This window comes from Neomonachus schauinslandi, chromosome 4 (genome assembly GCF_002201575.2).
Source record: "Neomonachus schauinslandi chromosome 4, ASM220157v2, whole genome shotgun sequence".
Lineage (NCBI taxonomy): Eukaryota > Metazoa > Chordata > Mammalia > Carnivora > Phocidae > Neomonachus > Neomonachus schauinslandi.
Window position 1 is genome coordinate 122,402,099 of NC_058406.1, and position 18,974 is coordinate 122,421,072.

General features: G+C 37.6%; 1 protein-coding gene across 2 annotated transcripts in view; it reads right to left on the reverse strand.

Annotated features, from left to right (window-relative positions):
• The window catches only part of PDE7A (phosphodiesterase 7A), a 117,942-nt gene that overhangs the window by 25,169 nt on the left and 73,799 nt on the right, over nt 1–18,974 (reverse strand). For both annotated transcript variants that reach the window (XM_021688160.2, XM_044914224.1), the window contains exons 4-5: nt 4,443–4,594; nt 2,087–2,150 (exon numbers count right to left, since the gene is read on the reverse strand). In XM_021688160.2, coding sequence (XP_021543835.1) covers nt 2,087–2,150; nt 4,443–4,594 — 216 coding nt within the window. The remainder of the gene's footprint in view (nt 1–2,086; nt 2,151–4,442; nt 4,595–18,974) is intronic.

Consider the following 18,974-nt stretch of genomic DNA (forward strand, 5'->3'; position numbering starts at 1 on the left):
CTTCATGGACAGAATTCCTGTAACTTTTTGGTGGCTGTATTTAACTGAGTATGTGTATCACCATCTGTAAAAATCATAGGTGGGTAGCTAACTCCTAACAATCAACCTTAAGAAGAAACCATCTGGCCAACTCCACAAAAAGTAATGAGACGATTAAAGTGAAAGCAAAGTGTTAAATTAACTAATGTAGCTAATAGCTATTCTGCCCATTCCACACACTGTCAACCTCACTCTACTTTCATCCCCAAGATCCCGGACTAGCAGGATACGTACTTTTTAGAAATAAAGTTTAGAGAACAATCACTTATTTCGATGAGTGACAAGTGTCCCAATAGACTAATTATAGGCTATGAGCTATCACAGTTTACAAAAGGCTAAACTCTGAAGGTACTTAAGGGTGGCACTGTTCTATTTACATTTATTTTGACGTAACAACTGAAGTAATATTCACATTAAGTTAGAAAAAAAGAAATTGCCCAGATCTTAGATGAGTCAACTGATACTTCACATTTTTTTTAAAAAGGGAAGGACAACTGTGTAAATGATACTAGAAAATTTTCTGTGTCGACATGCCAAAGTGGGGGCAGGGAGAGGAACAGAACAGTCACCAAAGGGCAAAGGAGAGGTGGAAGAGAAACAGAAAAGGAAAAAAACAAAAACAAAAGGGCAGGGTAGCAGGAGAGAGGTAAGCTGATAAGGCAGAGTTCATTGTCTTTACAATTTTGCCTAGAATCAGTCGAATTTATTTTCTGTCAACGGCACACAGACAAATGGAAGGTGATTACAAAGCTATTTTCACCTTACATGGGCCACACAGATTATGGGGAATCATACAGTAATTCCAAAAAGCTAGTTCCTCATTGATTCTCAAGATGAATAAAGTTGTATCTGCTTGTCCATTTTCTGTATTTGGCTTCCTTATGAAATGAGCTTCATTCCAAAGTAAAATAAGAAAGAGAATGGTGATTTCAAAGTATACAGCAGTGAACTACCTAGCTGTTACTTCATTCTAAACACTCCAAAGTGACTTCCTCATTACTTCATTCTAAACACTCCGAAGTGACTTCCTCTCCACGTACTGCCCACTCTGCTTCACTTATTAAAGAGATATTTAGGGGCGCCTGGGTGGCTCAGTTGGTTAAGCGACTGCCTTCGGCTCAGGTCATGATCCTGGAGTCCCGGGATCGAGTCCCGCATCGGGCTCCCTGCTCGGCAGGGAGTCTGCTTCTCCCTCTGACCCTCCCCCTTCTCCTGCTCTCTCTCTTTCTCATTCTCTCTCTCAAATAAATAAAATCTTTAAAAAAAAAAAAATTAAAGAGATATTTAGACAAGGACAAAGTCTAGTTGAACCAGATGTACCATTTTTATGCCAAAAATTTTATCCTAAATAAAAATGATTCCCAGAGGGAATCCTTTTCCTGTTCCCAAAGAGAATAAGGAAACATGACCCCTACCCCTAAAACAAAACAAAACAAAACACAGGAGGGGGTAAACAGATTAGAATCACCTGGTGTTTTCAAACCACTCATATTCTATAGATTCTGATAAGACTCCTAAAGAAGCTACAAGCTCATCCCCATCCAACCATGGAGAAGCAGTGTCAGAAGGAACCACTGATTAGAATATGTCCTCTCTCTCAAGTGTTCAGAGAAAGAAAAGCATGAGAACCACAAAGTTGGAAGAAAGGATATCTCTCAAAATGTCATTAATCTACCACATATCTGTGGCTATCAAAACTGGAATACAGTATCAGAAGATGGCACTGTAAATAGCCACAATCCAAAAGAAACCAAAACAGAAAAATAAAGAACTAGGTAACAATTTCACTTTGGGTTATTCATAATAGCAGCATTAGCTAGGGTGAGGATTATAACTTTTGATCACTGCTAAGAGTAATGAAAAAATAAAATGATGAGAGTGATTCTCTGGGCTTCTAGATCAGTCACCAAAGAAGGGACAAAATGGTGTTCTGCCAGCAGAGGGCTCACAACCTAAAGGAATGAAAGCAACAACCCACCAGGGGCTGTACCATCAATGCAGAATCTAGAGTACACATTAATGTGAGTAAGTCAAATTCTTCACTTACCATTTGTTAGTCTATCAAATAGAAAGATATCAAAATTCCAACTTCCAACTTTTTCCAGCATACACTGAAATGAAAACCAAACATTCTTACTGTAATTTCATTTCAGTAACAGTCTGTCTTTTGTAGATAGCCCATAGAGAAGTGAGTAAAAATGAAAAGTGATCTAAGAAATGCTAAGTATCATTCTTTTTAATCGTGACCTTTCCAGCCGACTCCAAAAAAGTATCCAAAATGTAAGCTCCATTTGGAAAACCAAATATTATTTTGCTTTCCAATTAATGAATGTACAGGTAAGATTAATGTTTCTTTCAATTCACTGCTATACTCCCATGAACTTTTCAAGAATTCTAATATAATTTAATACCACGGAAGTGTGGTTCATACACTGCATGGTCTAGAAACTAGATTTTAAAAGTCTCGTAAAAATAAGTTATAATACCTGAGTACTTACTATATTCCATACTGTTAAAAGTGCTAGTTCACTCTTACTATTCATATCAACACTATGAAGTAGGCATTGTTTTCAATCCTCATTTACAGATGGGGAAACAGGCTAAACATAACTAACTTGAGCAGCTAAAAAGTAACAGAGCTGGGATCTAAAATCAGGTGGTCTGACTCTGGAAACGAGGCACTTGACAGCTATACTACACTATGCTTAAATTATTTGTTATTCATTTTCTTAAAAAACACTCCCAACTTGCAGCCATTTATTTATATTCTTTATATAATAAGTAACAGCATTTATTACATTTATTTTTAAGTTGATGTGTATTTCAGTTGAGCAAATAAATCCCACAACCCCAAAATGAAATTGATTGTATTTTTAAACCATATATTTGTAACCTGAAACTTTTGTGGAAAGTTCACTGTTGTATACATTTATCAATAAATTGACATAAATAATACTATTACTTATGATAGTACTCACAACTAATCATACACAGATCAATATTCTCATTTTTAAAAGCATAACATGTAAACTTTTTAAAATTTAAAGAAAGCATGAACACCTTCTATTAAGGTGTACTTTCATCAAACCGGGAAGCAGTTTTTTTTCACTTTAATGTAATCGTAAAGAAGGTGCTTCGCCCTACGTACACACACTTACAAAATCTGGCCTGTAAATATTAAGTCAAAAAATAATTTTAAAAATACTAGAAACATAAGATTATTTAAAACACTCATTTGGTCAAAAACAAGCTCATCTGAGCTCTACCTTCATTAAGACCTTTCTTTTAAACTATATAAATAGAAAATAATGCTCACAATCACTGGGTTTAATTAGAAAACGTAAGGAATAGCACGGAAGACCACAGGGGAAGGGAGGGAAAACTGAATGGGAAGAAATCAGAGAGGGAAACAAATCATGAGAGACTCTGGACTCTGGGAACCAAACTGAGGGTTACAAGGGAGGAGGGGTAGGGGATGGGGTAACCGGGCGATAGGTATTAAGGAGGGCACGTGTGGAGATGAGCACTGGGTGTTACATGCAACTAATGAATTGTTGAACACTACATCAAAAACTAATGATGTACTATATGCTGGATAATTGAACATAAGAAAAAAATAGTTTTCTTCATAAAAAAATAAAATAAAATAGGAATAAGATAAAAAAAAAAAAAGAAAAAAGAAAACGTATAAATCCTCAAAATAACTCGGTGATGGAAGGGACTATGAAAAATCATTTGACTGAAAGTCATGAGGCCTAACGTCCTGTGCTGGGTGTACCTCTACCCAGGAGGTGACCTCAAACAAGTCTCTGATGCTCTTCAGGCCATTGATTCCTTACCTACAGAACACAGAAATTAGACCAGAACAGCTATAATATTCTTCCCAGAGTTAAGAGTCTGTGTGATCTTATAGTTTAATGTTCTACTGATCTACTTGTTACTTAATGTTATAATAAATGAAAACATTTTCACTATTTTAGTTAACTTCAGAAATTTCCCTACTTATAAAATGAATATGTGCTCTAAAGGAAAAACCTGAAGAATGGGCTTAACTGATTTTTGCATACAAAGAAAGGTTCTTTTTTTTTTTTTTTAAAGATTTTATTTATTTATTTGACAGAGAGAGACATAGCGAGAGAGGGAACACAAGCAGGGGGAGTGGGAGAGGGAGAAGCAGGCTTCCCGCGGAGCAGGGAGCCCCATGCAGGGCTCGATGCAGGGCTCGATGCAGGGCTCGATCCCAGGACCCTGGGATCATGACCTGAGCTGAAGGCAGACACTTAACTACTGAGCCACCCAGGCGCCCCACTAAGGAAGTTTCTGATAATTCAATACCACATGGGGGAAAAAGGCTTCATTAAACTTATCAAAGATTAATGTTTTCTTGAAAAAGCAATACACACCTTGGCTTGTCCATTATAATCATCATCTAAAATGTTTAGAGAATTTGAAACAGTAGTACCACGAAAAAAGCGTGAAGATCTAAGATACCGCTGGAAACTTAGTAACCTTCTGATATTCCTTGCAGACACAGAAACTTCAATTTCAGATTGAGCTGAAATAAAAGAAGTAAAAGGTGAGTATAGCAAGTCAAAATTGTGCATACACTATCTTTGTATTACCCCTTTCTAGTTATACACAAATAAAAATAAATCATACCACATTTCTAGGAGAGAAGAAATACTTTATTTGTATTTTCAACTAAAGAACTAGGAACGAAGGGGTAAATGGTCAATTTTGACAGCAGTTAGAAAGCTAATGAAAAGTGTGGCTGGATTAATAATCAGTTTTTTTTTTTTTTTTTTAACTCTGAAGCATTATCACCTCTCATTCTATTGCTTGAATATGCTGTATAAACATTATGGAACAGAAAGACAAAACCTAGTTTCAAACTATCCTTCATAGTGAGGAGCCAGGTCCCAAGTTTAATACTAATGAGATATCATTTCAAATACTAAGATAATTTTACTGAGAGGAAAAGGAGATGGGCTGGAGAATTAACTAATTTCTATTCTATAAGAGTTCTACAGGATAGGGACAAAAATCCTGTAAGATAGAAAAGCTCTAGAAAGGAGCAAGTCTAACACAACCATTTTTTTTTTTTTCTCTAGTTTTAGAACAAACCAAAATTTCCTTAAGTACCAGATGAAGTAATGGACTTGGGTTAAAAGCCATCTCCCAGGGAACACACGTTATCTTTAAACTCTAGAATCAAACTAAATTCAGTGAAATGCTCATAATATAAAACACATGAAAATGGAGACTAAGGATCAACAACTCTACACCTCTCATCTTAACTTCGAGTAGCTTAAAATCACCATGTAGAATGGCAGATAATCAAACATATTCTCCCTCGTGTGTCCAGTCAGTAACTCCTCTATTGGCCTCTAGTACTTTGTCTTCCTATCTATAAAATAATGGCAAGAATATCTGCTGGATTAAATGAGATAATGTATACATGAGTTAAGTAAACGGTTGCAATGTAGATGATGATAAAATTGATGTTGAAGCCACTGCTTGGAAGTATGCTTCAAGGTAATTATCCTGAGTTCCCAGTCTATTCGTGTTGCTCTAAATAAAAGTATCCACTGGCTCCTCATCATCTTAAAATGAACTCCATCTCCTTAGTTTGGAAAAAAAGGCTTCATGCTCCAGGTTCTAGCTCTCTCCAGATTTGACTCAGGTGTCACCTTTCCTGGGAGGCAAACCTGGACACCTGCACACACACTCCCCATGTTGGAGAAATGGGAAGTACCTCCCCGCCCTGGGTTCTCAAAGCTCCCTGTGCACACCTCCATCAGACTACTTCTGATACTGGATTATAACTGCTTATTTACCTGTCTCCTTTAATAAATGACGACCTCCAATGTAGGCAAGAACTACCTTTTTTCCCATCTCTTTATTCCAAAGCCTAATAACAGCATCAGGTAGATAGGTGAAAAATATACTGAATAAATGCATCCTATTTTTGAAATACCTGATGAGTTTTCAGATTCCCATATACTCACATAAGCCAGAAATAAAATAATGTACATGGTTATGTACAATTTTCCTAATGTACTCATTTTTCATTCCAGTGAATCTAAAATAGGAAGTATCTAGAACAACTGTAGAGTCAAATTTCTGATCTTTATCAATGTAACTTACATGAAAAGGACTGGAACCAAAATGGTAAAACTATTAATATCAAGTGATAATGTTTGAACTAGAATTAGCAAGTTTGAGGAAATGAGGGTAGACTAAGTTCTGTGAAAACAATGTTCCCAAGTGCTTTGCAAAAAGTTCCTCATTTAGTCCTTAACAATCTCAAAAGATAAATATTATCCTTCACTTTATACATGAAAACACTGAATCTACAAGAGATTAAGTAACTTGCCCAAGGTCACACAGCCAATATAGGATGCAAGGGGATTTTAAAACACTGAACTGTTTGCTTATAAAGCCTATGTCCACACTATGACTCCTACGTTTTTGTTAAAATCTTTACAGTATTATTTATTAATTGTAAAAAATTTGTGTATAAAATTATTCAAAATTGTCTCTACTTAGATGAAAGCATGCAGAAAAAAAAACACGGCGGGGGGGAAAGCTAATGTACAAGAATTTATGCCTAATATGATCCTTCTAGTGCTATTCTTAGAAAAGAGTGAATCTGGAAGGGACAGAGTTGAATGGTACGAATATATGGGGAGCAGATGAGATCTAATTAATATGATACTAGCACTACCATCTCTGTTTTCATGAGGCACCCTACAGTTTTACAAAAGTGCATACACGTAGGCTATCCCATTCAGTAATCAGAACAGTAAAATGAAGATGACAAGATTATCACCCCCATTTTACAAATATAGCCTTAGAAACTGAAGTAGAAATGCAACACAATTAATCTGTGAGAGCCAAAGCATTTAGAAAATTCTAGAAAATGCCGCAGAATACATGTATTCTATCCATTATGGAAAAGTAACCTAAAGAGTTCAAGGTCATGAGCATGACTTCCTGAGCATTCCCTTCAACTTATCTGAAATCACACACAAAAGGCAACAGTTCTATCGTCGGCAAGTGCAGTGCATCACAGGGAGCACGTGTGTGCACGCATGTGTACACTGACAGCAGGGGCATCGCTACTTTCAAATTCTATAGCCAAACTCATGCACCCCAGGGATAAATGTGAGAATCTCTTTGGGAGGACAGCTGCACAAGGACCAGAAAATAAATGAGCCTCATTTGAGGGGAAAACCCCAATAACTCAGTGCACTGTGCTAAGTCCTCCTATCAACATAGCAGGATTCACACTGTCAATGGTTAAGACATCTGGCAGTCTGGAGGCCAGAGCCCTATTCAAAAGATCACAGCTGTACCCGCCTGCTTTACTCCCATTTTCTGGGTAATTTCTGACGAGACACAACCTCCTGGTATCTTATTTTCCTTAACTGAAACAAAACAAAACAAACCAAAGCAAAAACTAAACATAATTCATGTCTTCCTGTTTCGCAGAGTCCTGAAATTGGTACACATTATCCAGAGTTCTGGTTTGACCATATAAAGTTGAGAACGAATATTAGACACTGACTCAAGGGGAAATGCTCTCTCACAGGAGCCTAGCACCATCCAGCAAGACTAATCCCATAAATAACCTACAAAAAGCATCAGAAACGGAGCTTCATTTAACGACAGAACCAGCCTTAACAAGTACTGATTATTTCACAGACAACCTAAGAAAGGGGAGAACCTATCCAGATGAAACAGCAAATCATCCAGAGAAAAGTGTTTTCTTCACCTAGAAGGCCTGGGGAAGATTACTTAAGAAGATTACATTGTGGAAGACTGAAAATCCCATAAGACCCTACAGAGACTGCAACTAAAACTACCCCAAAGCTTTGCCTAAGACTTCATGTACAGCCAGAATTTGGGGGAGGGGGGAAGAGAACATTTGATTTTTCTATTAGGCTAGTTATTGAGTATGTCATGTGTTCACATGTCTGAAAAATGAAAAGGAAGCAAGATGGGAAGAAGAGAACCAGGGAAAGAAAGCGAGGAGGAGGGGAGGAGGAGGGACGGAGGGAGGGAAGGTTAAACATAGAAAAGAACACAGTGAAAAACCTAACCCTACCCAGTCATCCATCCAGCTACTTCCTAAGCCCTCCCCCAAAATGATAATCTTTTTCTTAAAGTTTCCTGTGTATCCTTCCTGAGTTTGGTCAAATATATGAAATCATTATACACTATTTTTCTACTTCTTTTACATAAATGGTAGCATATTCCATTGTATGTTCTGCACCCTTGCTTTTTAATTTTTCTTGGAGCTCCTTCCCTACCAGTACACAGAGACCTTCCTCATTCTTTCATGAGGTTGTAAAGTATTCCATAATATGGATGAACCATAATTTATTGAACCAGTCCTTTACTGAAGAGCATTGCTACAATTTTAAAATTTGCAAAAATACCTTCATTTTGTGAAATATGCTTATATTTCCACTTCCTGATTTGTCAGTTTAGGATATCGTCCTTTAATATTTTATCACACATGAGGAAACCACTCTGTATCCTACTTTCTCTCCCTTTTTGTTTCCCAATGTTTGTTAGCAGAGTACAAACTTTTTCTTTCATTCCAATCCTCACTTTTATCTTTTGTTTGTTTAGGTTCATCCTTTAGCACTTTCTTCAGGGCTCATGAAAACTACGTAGCTCACAACTTCTTTCGGTAGTCTTTGTATTTGACAGACAGCTTGACTAAACATAAAATCTTGGCTCTCATTTTCCTTCTTTGAGTGAAGGCAGGAAAATGAACACATTGATTCATTACTTTCTGGCGTTGAGATTTGCAAAGTCTGAGGCAAACCCTTTATTTCCCCCCCTTACAAGGGACGTGGTTTTTTGGCATGGCCATCCACACAATCTCTCTTGATCTTAAAGTCCAATGACTTTGTGAGGATATGCCCCCCCTATTAATCATTCTGGGTCCTTTTCCCCAGATATAAGGGGTGCTCCTTCAATATTTACATTTAACTCTGTTACTTCTGAAGACTTTTCTTGAATTGTATCTCTAAATATTTGTGTTCCACTCTTTTGGCTTTATTATTCAGAGACTAAACTGTTAGGTCGAAATGGCTTTACCTGTCAACTGTATCTCATTTTCTCTCCAATTCTTTTTGTTTTGTTTTGTTTGCTTTCTCATTTTTCCATCCAAGTACTAACCACACCCAACCCTGCCTAGCTTCTGCGATCAGACGAGACTGATCTTGTCTGTAGGGTGGGCTGGCTGCAGACTGCTGTTCTCATTCCTACCCACTGTGTCTGTTAACCTTGGTTAGTGCATATTCTACACCTTGTGCTCCTACCAAGTGCCTTCATTTCTGTGATCTACTTAAACATTTGCTTTTTTTTTTTTTTAAGTTTTTATTTATTTATTTGAGAGAGACAGAGATAGCAAGAGAGAGCATGAGCGGGGAGGTGAGGGAGAAGCAGGCTCCCGGCTGAGCAGAGAGCCCAACGCTGGGACTTGATGCCAGGACCCTGGGATCATGACTCAAGCTGAAGGCAGATGCTTAACCTACTGAGCCACGCAGGTGCCCTTGAACATTTGCTTCTATTTCTTGATTCTGAATATACAGGTTTCAACTACTTTCGTTGTCTTGCCTTATTTATTACCTAGTCCCTGAGTTCTTCAATTTGTGCTTCACAGTGAAGCTACTGCTTCATTTACGTTTTTAAGTGAGTAGCAGAAAATTCGGTCACAATTTTCATCAGCTTAAAGGTAGCATTTTTCTGTGAGCTGCTCTTTAATCATTGCTAAGTTCTGCTGCTCTCTTCTACCGCTCTGCATAATTCAAGGACCCGATGGGCCAGTTTCTTTTTTACAAGAATCATCACTGAATGGGCTAAATTTTTGTGGACTAACCCTCTACACCATTTTTTTTTTTTAAAGATTTTAAGTAATCTCTACACCCAACATGGGGCTCAAACTCACAATCCCGAGATCAAGAGTCCCCTGCTCTTCCAACTGAGCCAGCCAGGCACCCCTACACCACACTCCTAATATGGATAGAAGTTTTTTTTTTTTTTTTTTTTTAAGATTTTATTTATTTATTTGAGAGAGAGAGAAACAGCATGAGAGGGGATAGGGTCAGAGGGAGAAGCAGGCTTCCCGCCGAGCCGGGAGCCCGATGCGGGACTCGATCCCAGGACTCCTGGATCATGACCTGAGCTGAAGGCAGTCGCTTAACCAACTGAGCCACCCAGGCGCCCGGATAGAAGTAAAGTCTTAAGAGAGTGTAGAGGAGCCCTCTTAGCTTCCTTACCCAAAAGGCTCTCTCCTTTTCTGCCAAAGGGACAGTCTGCTTCTTACAAATGGATCTCTGCTATTTCTGTAGCTGGGCCCAGGGGGAGTACACCTACCCCTACTCAACCCAGATCACAGACCAGATGAGGCAAGTAAAATATTTAACCTTATACTTCCGGGCAAGCCCCTAAAAAAAAGTTTTAAGACTTCTTTTGTGGCCTAACATCTGGTCTATTCTGGAGAATGTTCCGTGTGCATTTGAGAAGAACATGTATTCTGCTGTTGTGTGGAGTGTTCTGTGTACGTCTGATAGGTCTGACTGGATTACAGTGCTGTTCAGGTCCTCTAATTCCTTACTGATCTTCTGTCTCATTGTTCTACTCATTATTGAAAATGTGAATTAAAGTCTCCATTACCGTAAAGTTGTCTGTTTCTCCCTTCAATTCTGTCAATTTGTGTTTCATATATTTTGGGGTTCTGCGGTTAAATGTATATATGTTTATAATTTATAATTTATGAATTTGTAATTTGTATCTTCTTACGTATTTATCATTGTACAACGTCCTTTATCTCTTGTAATCTTTTTTTTTTCCCCCCAAGTCTACTTTGTGTGACAATAATACAGCCACCCAGCTCTCTTTTGGTTACTATTTACATGGAGTATCACTCCCATCTTTTTACTTTCAACCCCCCCTTTGTTTCTTTATACCTAAAGTTAGTCCCTTCTACACAGCATATACATGGACTCCGTGGGTTTTTTTAGTTCAGGTCTGCCAATCTCTGCTTTTAAGTAGAAGAATTTAATCTATTTACATTTAAGGTGACTACTGATAAAGAAGGATTTACTTCTGCCATTTTGCTATTATTTTGGGTATATATTGTATGTTTTTTGTTCCTTAATTCATCAATTATTGCCTCTTTTTTTCATTTAGCTAATTTTTTTGTAGTGTACCATTTTGACTCCCTCTTCTTTCCTTCTCTGTATATTTTTTAGTTCTTTTGGGCATTACAATTAACGTCTTCAACTTATAACAACCTAGTTTGCATAGTACCAACTTATTGTACAAACACTCCACTCCTATACTCTCCAACTCTTCCCTTTTATCTTGTTATTGTCAGAGTGCATCTTTACTCATTGTGTATACACACACACAGATTTATAAAAGAGTAACAAACCAGAAGTACAACAATACTGCTTTAATATTTACCTATATAGTTACCCTTGCCGGTGTTCTTTATTTCTTATGGTTTCAGGTTATTCTCTAATGTCCTTTCATTTCATCCTGAAGGACTGCCTCTAGCATTTCTCATAGCACAGGTCTATTGCAAATGAACTCTCTCAACTTTTGTCTGGAAATGTATTTATCTCTTCTTCATTCATGAAGGACAGTTTTGCCAGCTATAGAATTCCTGGTGGACAGTCCCCTCTCCTTCAGGATTCTAAATACGTCATCTTACCCCCTTCTGTCTTCCAAGGTTTCTATAATGAGAAATCAGTTGTTAATTTTATTGAGGATCCCCTGTTATGACAAATTGCTTCTCTTTTGCTGCTTTCAAAATTCTGTCTTTGGGTTTCAACAATTTGACTATATTACGTCTCAATGTGGATCTCTGAGTTTATTCTGCACTGAGCTTAGATGTGTATTTCATGTCTTCATCAGATTTACAAAGTTTTCCACCTTTATTTCTCAAATACTTTTTCTGCTCCTTTCTTCTTCCTGTTACTGGGACTCCTATGATTCATATCTTGGTACATACAATGATCTCCCACCATTTTATTGGGCTCTGTTCATTTTTCTTCATTCTTTTTTTTTTTTTCCTGCTTCTCAGTTTGAATCATTTCAGTGGTCTTATCTTCAAGTTCACTGATCCTTCTGCCTACCCAAATCTATTATTGAATCCCTCTAGTGAATTTTTTCATTTCAGTTATTATACTTTTCAGCCCCAGAATTTGTTTGGTTCCTTTTTATAATTTCTATCTATTGAGATTCTGGTTTTGTTCATACAATGTTTTCCTGATTGCCTTTAGTTCTTTGTCCATGGTTTGCTTTAAGCATTTAAGACACTTGATTTAACATTTCTCACTAGTAATTCTAATGTCTGGGCTTCCTCAGGGATGGCTTCTGTGAAATTCTCTTGTTGCTGTATGTATGGGCCATACTTTCTGGTTTCTTTGTATGTTTTATAGTTTTGTTTTTTTTCTTTTTTGAGAAGTGGACATTCTATTAAACTGGGGTAACTGGAAATCTAATGTCTCGTTCCTCCAGTACTGCTTACTTTTGCTTGTTGTAGGCTGAAGCCATCTGTTTTGACTTCCACACTATTTTCACCTTTGCACATCTATCTGCCTTTGTGTGTTCCTTGTTGTGTGTGGTCACTGAAGTTCCTGATCCATTATCTGCAGTCAGCCAACACAGTGACCCGACACAGATTTCCTTAAATGTGTGGCTCCAAAAGGGGGAGTGGAGGGGAGGAACAGATTCTTTAAATCTTCCAGTAGACACTGCTGGTTGAAATCTCTGCAGTTGTAAGGCTGAAACGAAGGCAAATGTCTGCGCCTACCACTCAGGGATCTGACAGACTGACTTAAACATGCAACTCCAAAGTTTTGGAGAACAAAGTCCCCAGTGCCTACCCTGGCTTCAGCAAGCCCCTCCAGGAACATAGGCCACTGTCCCCACAGCTAAGGGGGCTCAAGAATGGGGAATGATCACTGGTTTGTGTATGAACGGCCAAATAGCAGCCTCTGCCTTCATCAAGTACTCCCCAAGGTTGTTTTAAGTGTCCAATCAGGATCCAGAAACCTGAAATAGTAGACTCTGGTCTTTTTCTCTAGTTTAGTGGTTGTTTTGGTAGAGAGATAAACACCTCGATCTTCCTACCCTGTCATTTTGAGTGACATCTGACCCTTTCTTCTAAAAGATGTGTTTTTCTTGGTCCTTTCTGGGAGTAGCTGCCCTAAGCCATCTGTTCTGCTCAACCAAAGCTTGAAAATGGGGAGAATTTGCATGGGAGGACTTATCTGTATAGAAACAACCAATGTTTAACAGTCTGGCACTCCAGATATTTTTCTATGAATCATTTTCTATATGCACATGTATATATAGTTTTTCTTTTCTCCAAGACAATTCATGGTAATTTTTTTTACTTACAAATTCATGAACATCTTTCCAAGTCAATAACACAAGTACCAACATTTTTACTAGCTATGTATTATTCTAAAATATGAAATTATCATAATTACTTAATCTTTTTGATTTAGGCTATTTCTAACTTTTACTTTTCTTACAATTCTGTAATAAACATTCTTATAACTAAATCTTCACACACATCCTAGTTGGAAAAAACCCTCAGAAGTAAACAAGCACGTAGGAGCACATTTCAATGGCTTCTAAAACACACTGCCAAACTGGAAAGTAAGTTTTCTAAAAGAAAATTAGAGAGACTTCCAGAACTGTCCTAGGATAGCTTCCAAAATATGATCTAAGAAAAGGGATCAGTGACTATAAATCAAGGATGAAACATGCTGATGTCATTTTAAGATGGAAATTTTCAGTTTCGTCAGGTTTGCTCCCCTCCCATTCTTCCCCCTTGCACACACACATACACAAATGGATTCCCTATAATGATTAGAAGTAAAATTCTTACGCTGAAACAAGAAAAGAGCACTACAGAGAAAAAAGGGATATCAAGTTGAATAAGTAGTTATCATTTAGGGATATATGAAAAAGGTTACATGGGAACTAGAAACAGGAATGAGTGACTGTGAGAATTTGATTAGTACCCTTCATTCAGACAATTACTAAAAAGCTCACCCTCTGACCATGTTACATAAAATCTGGCCCTACTACCAATACCGTCATAAGCTCATTCTGTAACTTGAGGCATGCCATTATTTATTTCCCAGCATAATACACAATAGATTAAAACTGTCTTTATTAAAGCCCAGCTTCCACCAGGCTAGGACTATTTATTTTAAGTCCCAGGCTTGTTCTAGTTTACATGGTTACCTACATTCCAATCCAGCTTAGAAAGCCAACAGGGCTCACTGAATTAATCAAGTTACTATTAAAGAGCTGTTAGCTCTGCTGGTTCTCTTCTAAAATATCACATTACCTCACTATGTGACCATGAACAAACTAATCAGCCTCCAAAAAACTAAATGAGTGTTGTTACTGAATGTTCATGGGAGTTACTTCCAGCCATCCATTCTTAGATTCTCTGGGCCAAAAAAATGAAATGTGGGATAGCAGGCACATTTAGAAGCAATGTTTTCCCCTAATATTAGGAAGTAGACAGGAAATACAAGCAAGAGGTTAAGGAAACCAAAGGGCTGGAGAATCACACACGTTGAGCAGTCTTACTCCCGACAGTCACCAGACTCTCTTCTCTCTCAGCCCAGTCACACGGCAAAGGACATCACTGATACTTAGTTCTGAGACAAAAGAGGTTTTTAACAGAAAAGTCTTGGGATCTTGAGACCTGATCACTACTTGCTTTAGTGGTCCACAAGAGGGAGCCCTGTAGTCACTATATCTGCCACCTTAAAAACGTAAATATCAACTTAGATGCATGTAATCATGAATTATCCTTGAAGATTATTTAAAGAATGTTTTTTATTTATTTTTTAAAGATTTTATTTATTTATTTGATAGAGACACAGCAAGAAAGGGAACACAAGCAGGGTGAGTGGGAGAGGGAGAAGCAGGCCTCCCGTGATGTGGGCCTCGATCCCAGGACCCCAGGATCATGACCTGCCTGAGCCGAAGGCAGATGCTTAACAACTGAGCCACCCAAGGGCCCCTAAAGAATGTTTTTTTTAAATTCAGTTCCAACTCAAGTCTAGGGCAATGTCATGGAATGGTAATTCAATAAAAAAAACTGAAGACATTCTATATTCTAACCTCCCTTTAATTTTCCTAAACACACACACACACACACAAATATAGCCGTATCTGAAAGCCTAGTGTTAATACTGAATAATTACATTTATCAACGTCTCTGGGAAGACTTTTCTTGGAAGAATATTTATATTCAGCCTGTGTGGACACATGGGGAAAAAAAGAGCTGGGTGAATAAAGCCACGGTGAAGTCTTTAGTAGAGTAAGGAGTATGTGCTGATATGGAGAAGCAGCACAGCGGAGTGGATAAATGCATGGGCTTGGGAGTCACACACCTGAGTCTGAATCCCAGCTCTGCCACTTTTACTAGTTTCGTGACATTAGGAAAGTTATGATTTAAGGTCTTTTTTTTTTTTAAAGATTTTATTTATTTATTTGAGACAGAGAGAATGAGAGAGAGAGAGCACATGAGAGGGGGGAGGGTCAGAGGCAGAAGCAGGCTCCCTGCCGAGCAGGGAGCCCGATGCGGGACTCGATCCAGAGACTCCAGGATCATGACCTGAGCCGAAGGCAGTCGCTTAACCAACTGAGCCACCCAGGCGCCCATGATTTAAGGTCTTTACAGTCTTCTCACCATAAAATAGGCCACAAAGGACTGTTGTGAAAATTAACTGAGATAATACATACAATATATCTTTCTGGGAAAGAATAAACACTTCAACATGAACGGCTATAATTATCATAGATTTCAAATATTTTTTTAGTTGAGGTATAACTGACCTGTAACATTAGTTTCAAGTTCAAATATTTTTAAACACATGACTTCACACTACTTATTTTAACAAAACCAAATTTATTGTTCATGACAGCATAACTTCATCCTGAAGACAACTGCATACTTTTATATATAGAAATAAATGCACACATTTAAAAGATTTCAATATGCATACAATTTCATTACTTTATTTTTTATGTATGTATGTGTGTGTGTATGTATGTATGTATGTATTTAAGCAGGCTCCATGCCCAGTGCAGAGCCCAACGTGGGGCTTGAACTCACGACCATGAGATCAAGACCTGAGCCAAGATCAAGAGTCGGATGCTCACCGACTAAGCCACCCACGTGCCCCCAATTTCATTACTTTAAAATGAGTATATAAGTAGTCCAAGCTTCAATACAAATCAAAGAAATAAACATGTTACTCATAACTTAAAGTCAGATCAATGTTAACATGAGAATAAGCTGTATAATAAATATTCTTTCCCTTAAGCAATTCTTATAAACTAGTTTATGGAATTCAATGTTCACTTTGACAGGATTTGATACAATAATTGATATAAAACTCTTTTAAAGATTATTCTTACTATTGTTCTGGATTAGGCATTTCCATATTAAGATATGTGATATGTTGGATCTCTCTAATGTTCAAACTCAGGATTTGAACATAGCTCCTTATTGATTACATTTTTAATTACCTTCTTAGTGAACTGAGAAAGAAAAGAAAGTACACAAAGACGTACTGTGTGACATACAAAATAAAGCCTAAAGTTAAATCTCCTATTCCCCCAGTTCTCCCAAGCACAGTTAGAATTAAACTACTATTAAACTTCATTAAGATTAAGGTCCAGTCCATATTAGTTCCTTAATTTGTGCTATGAAGTTCAAAAAGATATCTAGGGGACAGAATATTCCATCAATTTGGGGCAACGAAGCAACAAAAATCAGTGGTTTTCAAAGGTAGACATTTCACAATCACCTGGAAACTAGGTAAATTTTTAAAAATGCACACATGTGGGGCAGAGTGCTCTGTTTCCTAATTCAATTCAACAGAGCAGTGCTCCTCTCTACAAGCTTCATAAGGGGATTGTTACAGGAAGTAGGAACAGTCACGATAAAAAGGCAAGGGAAAAAAAAGATAATAGTTTCCTGTGATATCTTCGTGAACTATTATAGATACGTTGTTTACATTACATACTATAGATATGATTTCAAGACGAATGATTGGGAACAAACTAAAATTTAATAGAAATCCCAGACAAAATATGACCTTAGTCTACAATACCACAGCTGTAAGTAGAGGCTGGAATGCTTACATTTGTAATGAGACTAAATTACACGTGATGAATAGCTACATTAGCAGATCAAACAAATGGCTGAAGAAAATACGCTTGTAAATAGTAAAGTACTGGCCAGGTGGTACAGTAGGAAAGATAATAGGAAAAAGACTGTAACAAAGAAAAAGTCATGGTTGAGGGAAACACCAAGCAACAACTTTTACGGGCTTAAAGGGAAGAAGCAGGAAAAGCTACCGAATATAATACGATCTACCGTTGTGTGTTACTATATATTAAAGACTGAGATAATCTAAGACCATAAAATCAGTAAGACATGAGCTCTTAAACTCAAAATACACACAGAATCAGATGTTCTTTCTGATTATATAACAGTACAAAACAAGTACTGAAGTCTAACACAGCCCTGTTAGGAAGACAGGAAACAACCCCAAATCAAACACACATGAGGATCTAAGGGAAAGTTTAAGGAGTTTTTATGTTTTCATAGTGAGTCGTTACAATAAAGACAACATGAGACAGTTAGCTCAGCAGAAGGGCAGCAACCAGGCTGCATTTGGTTAATAGTTTCAGATTATACTTAGAGAACTACAAGGGGGACCCTATAAAATCTAACCGGTGGAAGATACGGTTTTAGGCAACTTGATGCCATGGACCAGAGGCTGCCAGAGGCCAGGAACAAAAAGATAAGAGTAAGACTAAAAGCCTAGAAAAGTTCAAAGCTTTTAGGCTACAATATAAATACCCTGACAAGTTCCCTTGCTGCCCTAGTATAGGGTGGAGTAAAGTGCTAAAATGAATACAAAGCGCTAGATAATGGGTAAAACACATTTACACGGACTGGAACATTACCACGTGCCAGAAGTAAAAGAAAATGGAAAGAACTGCATTTACGTGGACATGCGAAAAAAAAAAAAAAAAACTGTAAAAAGAACATATTCCTTGTATTACATCTTGTCTGATATTGGCAGAGAGACCATGCCTTCCAGTCTGGATGACGTCAGTAAGCTCTAGTGAATTCCATGAAAAGAAGTAACTGTCAAGCTGGCAGCTTCTGTTACTATTCAATAATGATGCCAGAATCTTTCAACCAAAAAAACCAAACCTCATCAGATTTTCTAAATGCACACGCAGAGTTATAGCAGTTCTTTTACGTTTTAAAGATATTAGTATTTATTATACAAGCTAAAAATCAGGTGTAACTAAAAAAATGATTCATTAAATTTAGGTACATACAATTTTAAAAGCAAACAAGAGATAAATTCTGACAAAATGTCAACAGAGAATTCATTTCATCGGGTCCAATAAATTGAAGACTCAAAATACTGTATTTCAACAGACCAGGTATAGACAAGTATTTGTAGTAATATTTGGGGCTTTTAATCCAGCCTACCAAAAGTAAGCCACCGTACTCAAAAGGAGGAAAGTGAAATGAGGAGTGTCCTGGTGGTCTCTAGAGTTGAGTGAAAGCAGAAATCTGCGCAAGTCTCTTGAGGACAGCCTGTCAAATTAAGGAATGATCCTCAAGAGCACAGGAGCCCAGAGTAGGGAGACAAAGCTTCCGGGGCCCCTGGCTGTGTAAACTACTCTCCTGTGGGGCTCATGGCTCCACCAGCCCCTCACTCTCTCTAATCAAACAATTTCTCTCTCCCCCTCCTTCTTCTCATGCCCCATTATCTTTTCCTCCCAATGTGTTAGTGTTATATATCACTCATTGTCACTAGGTGCCTAAAACGTAGAGT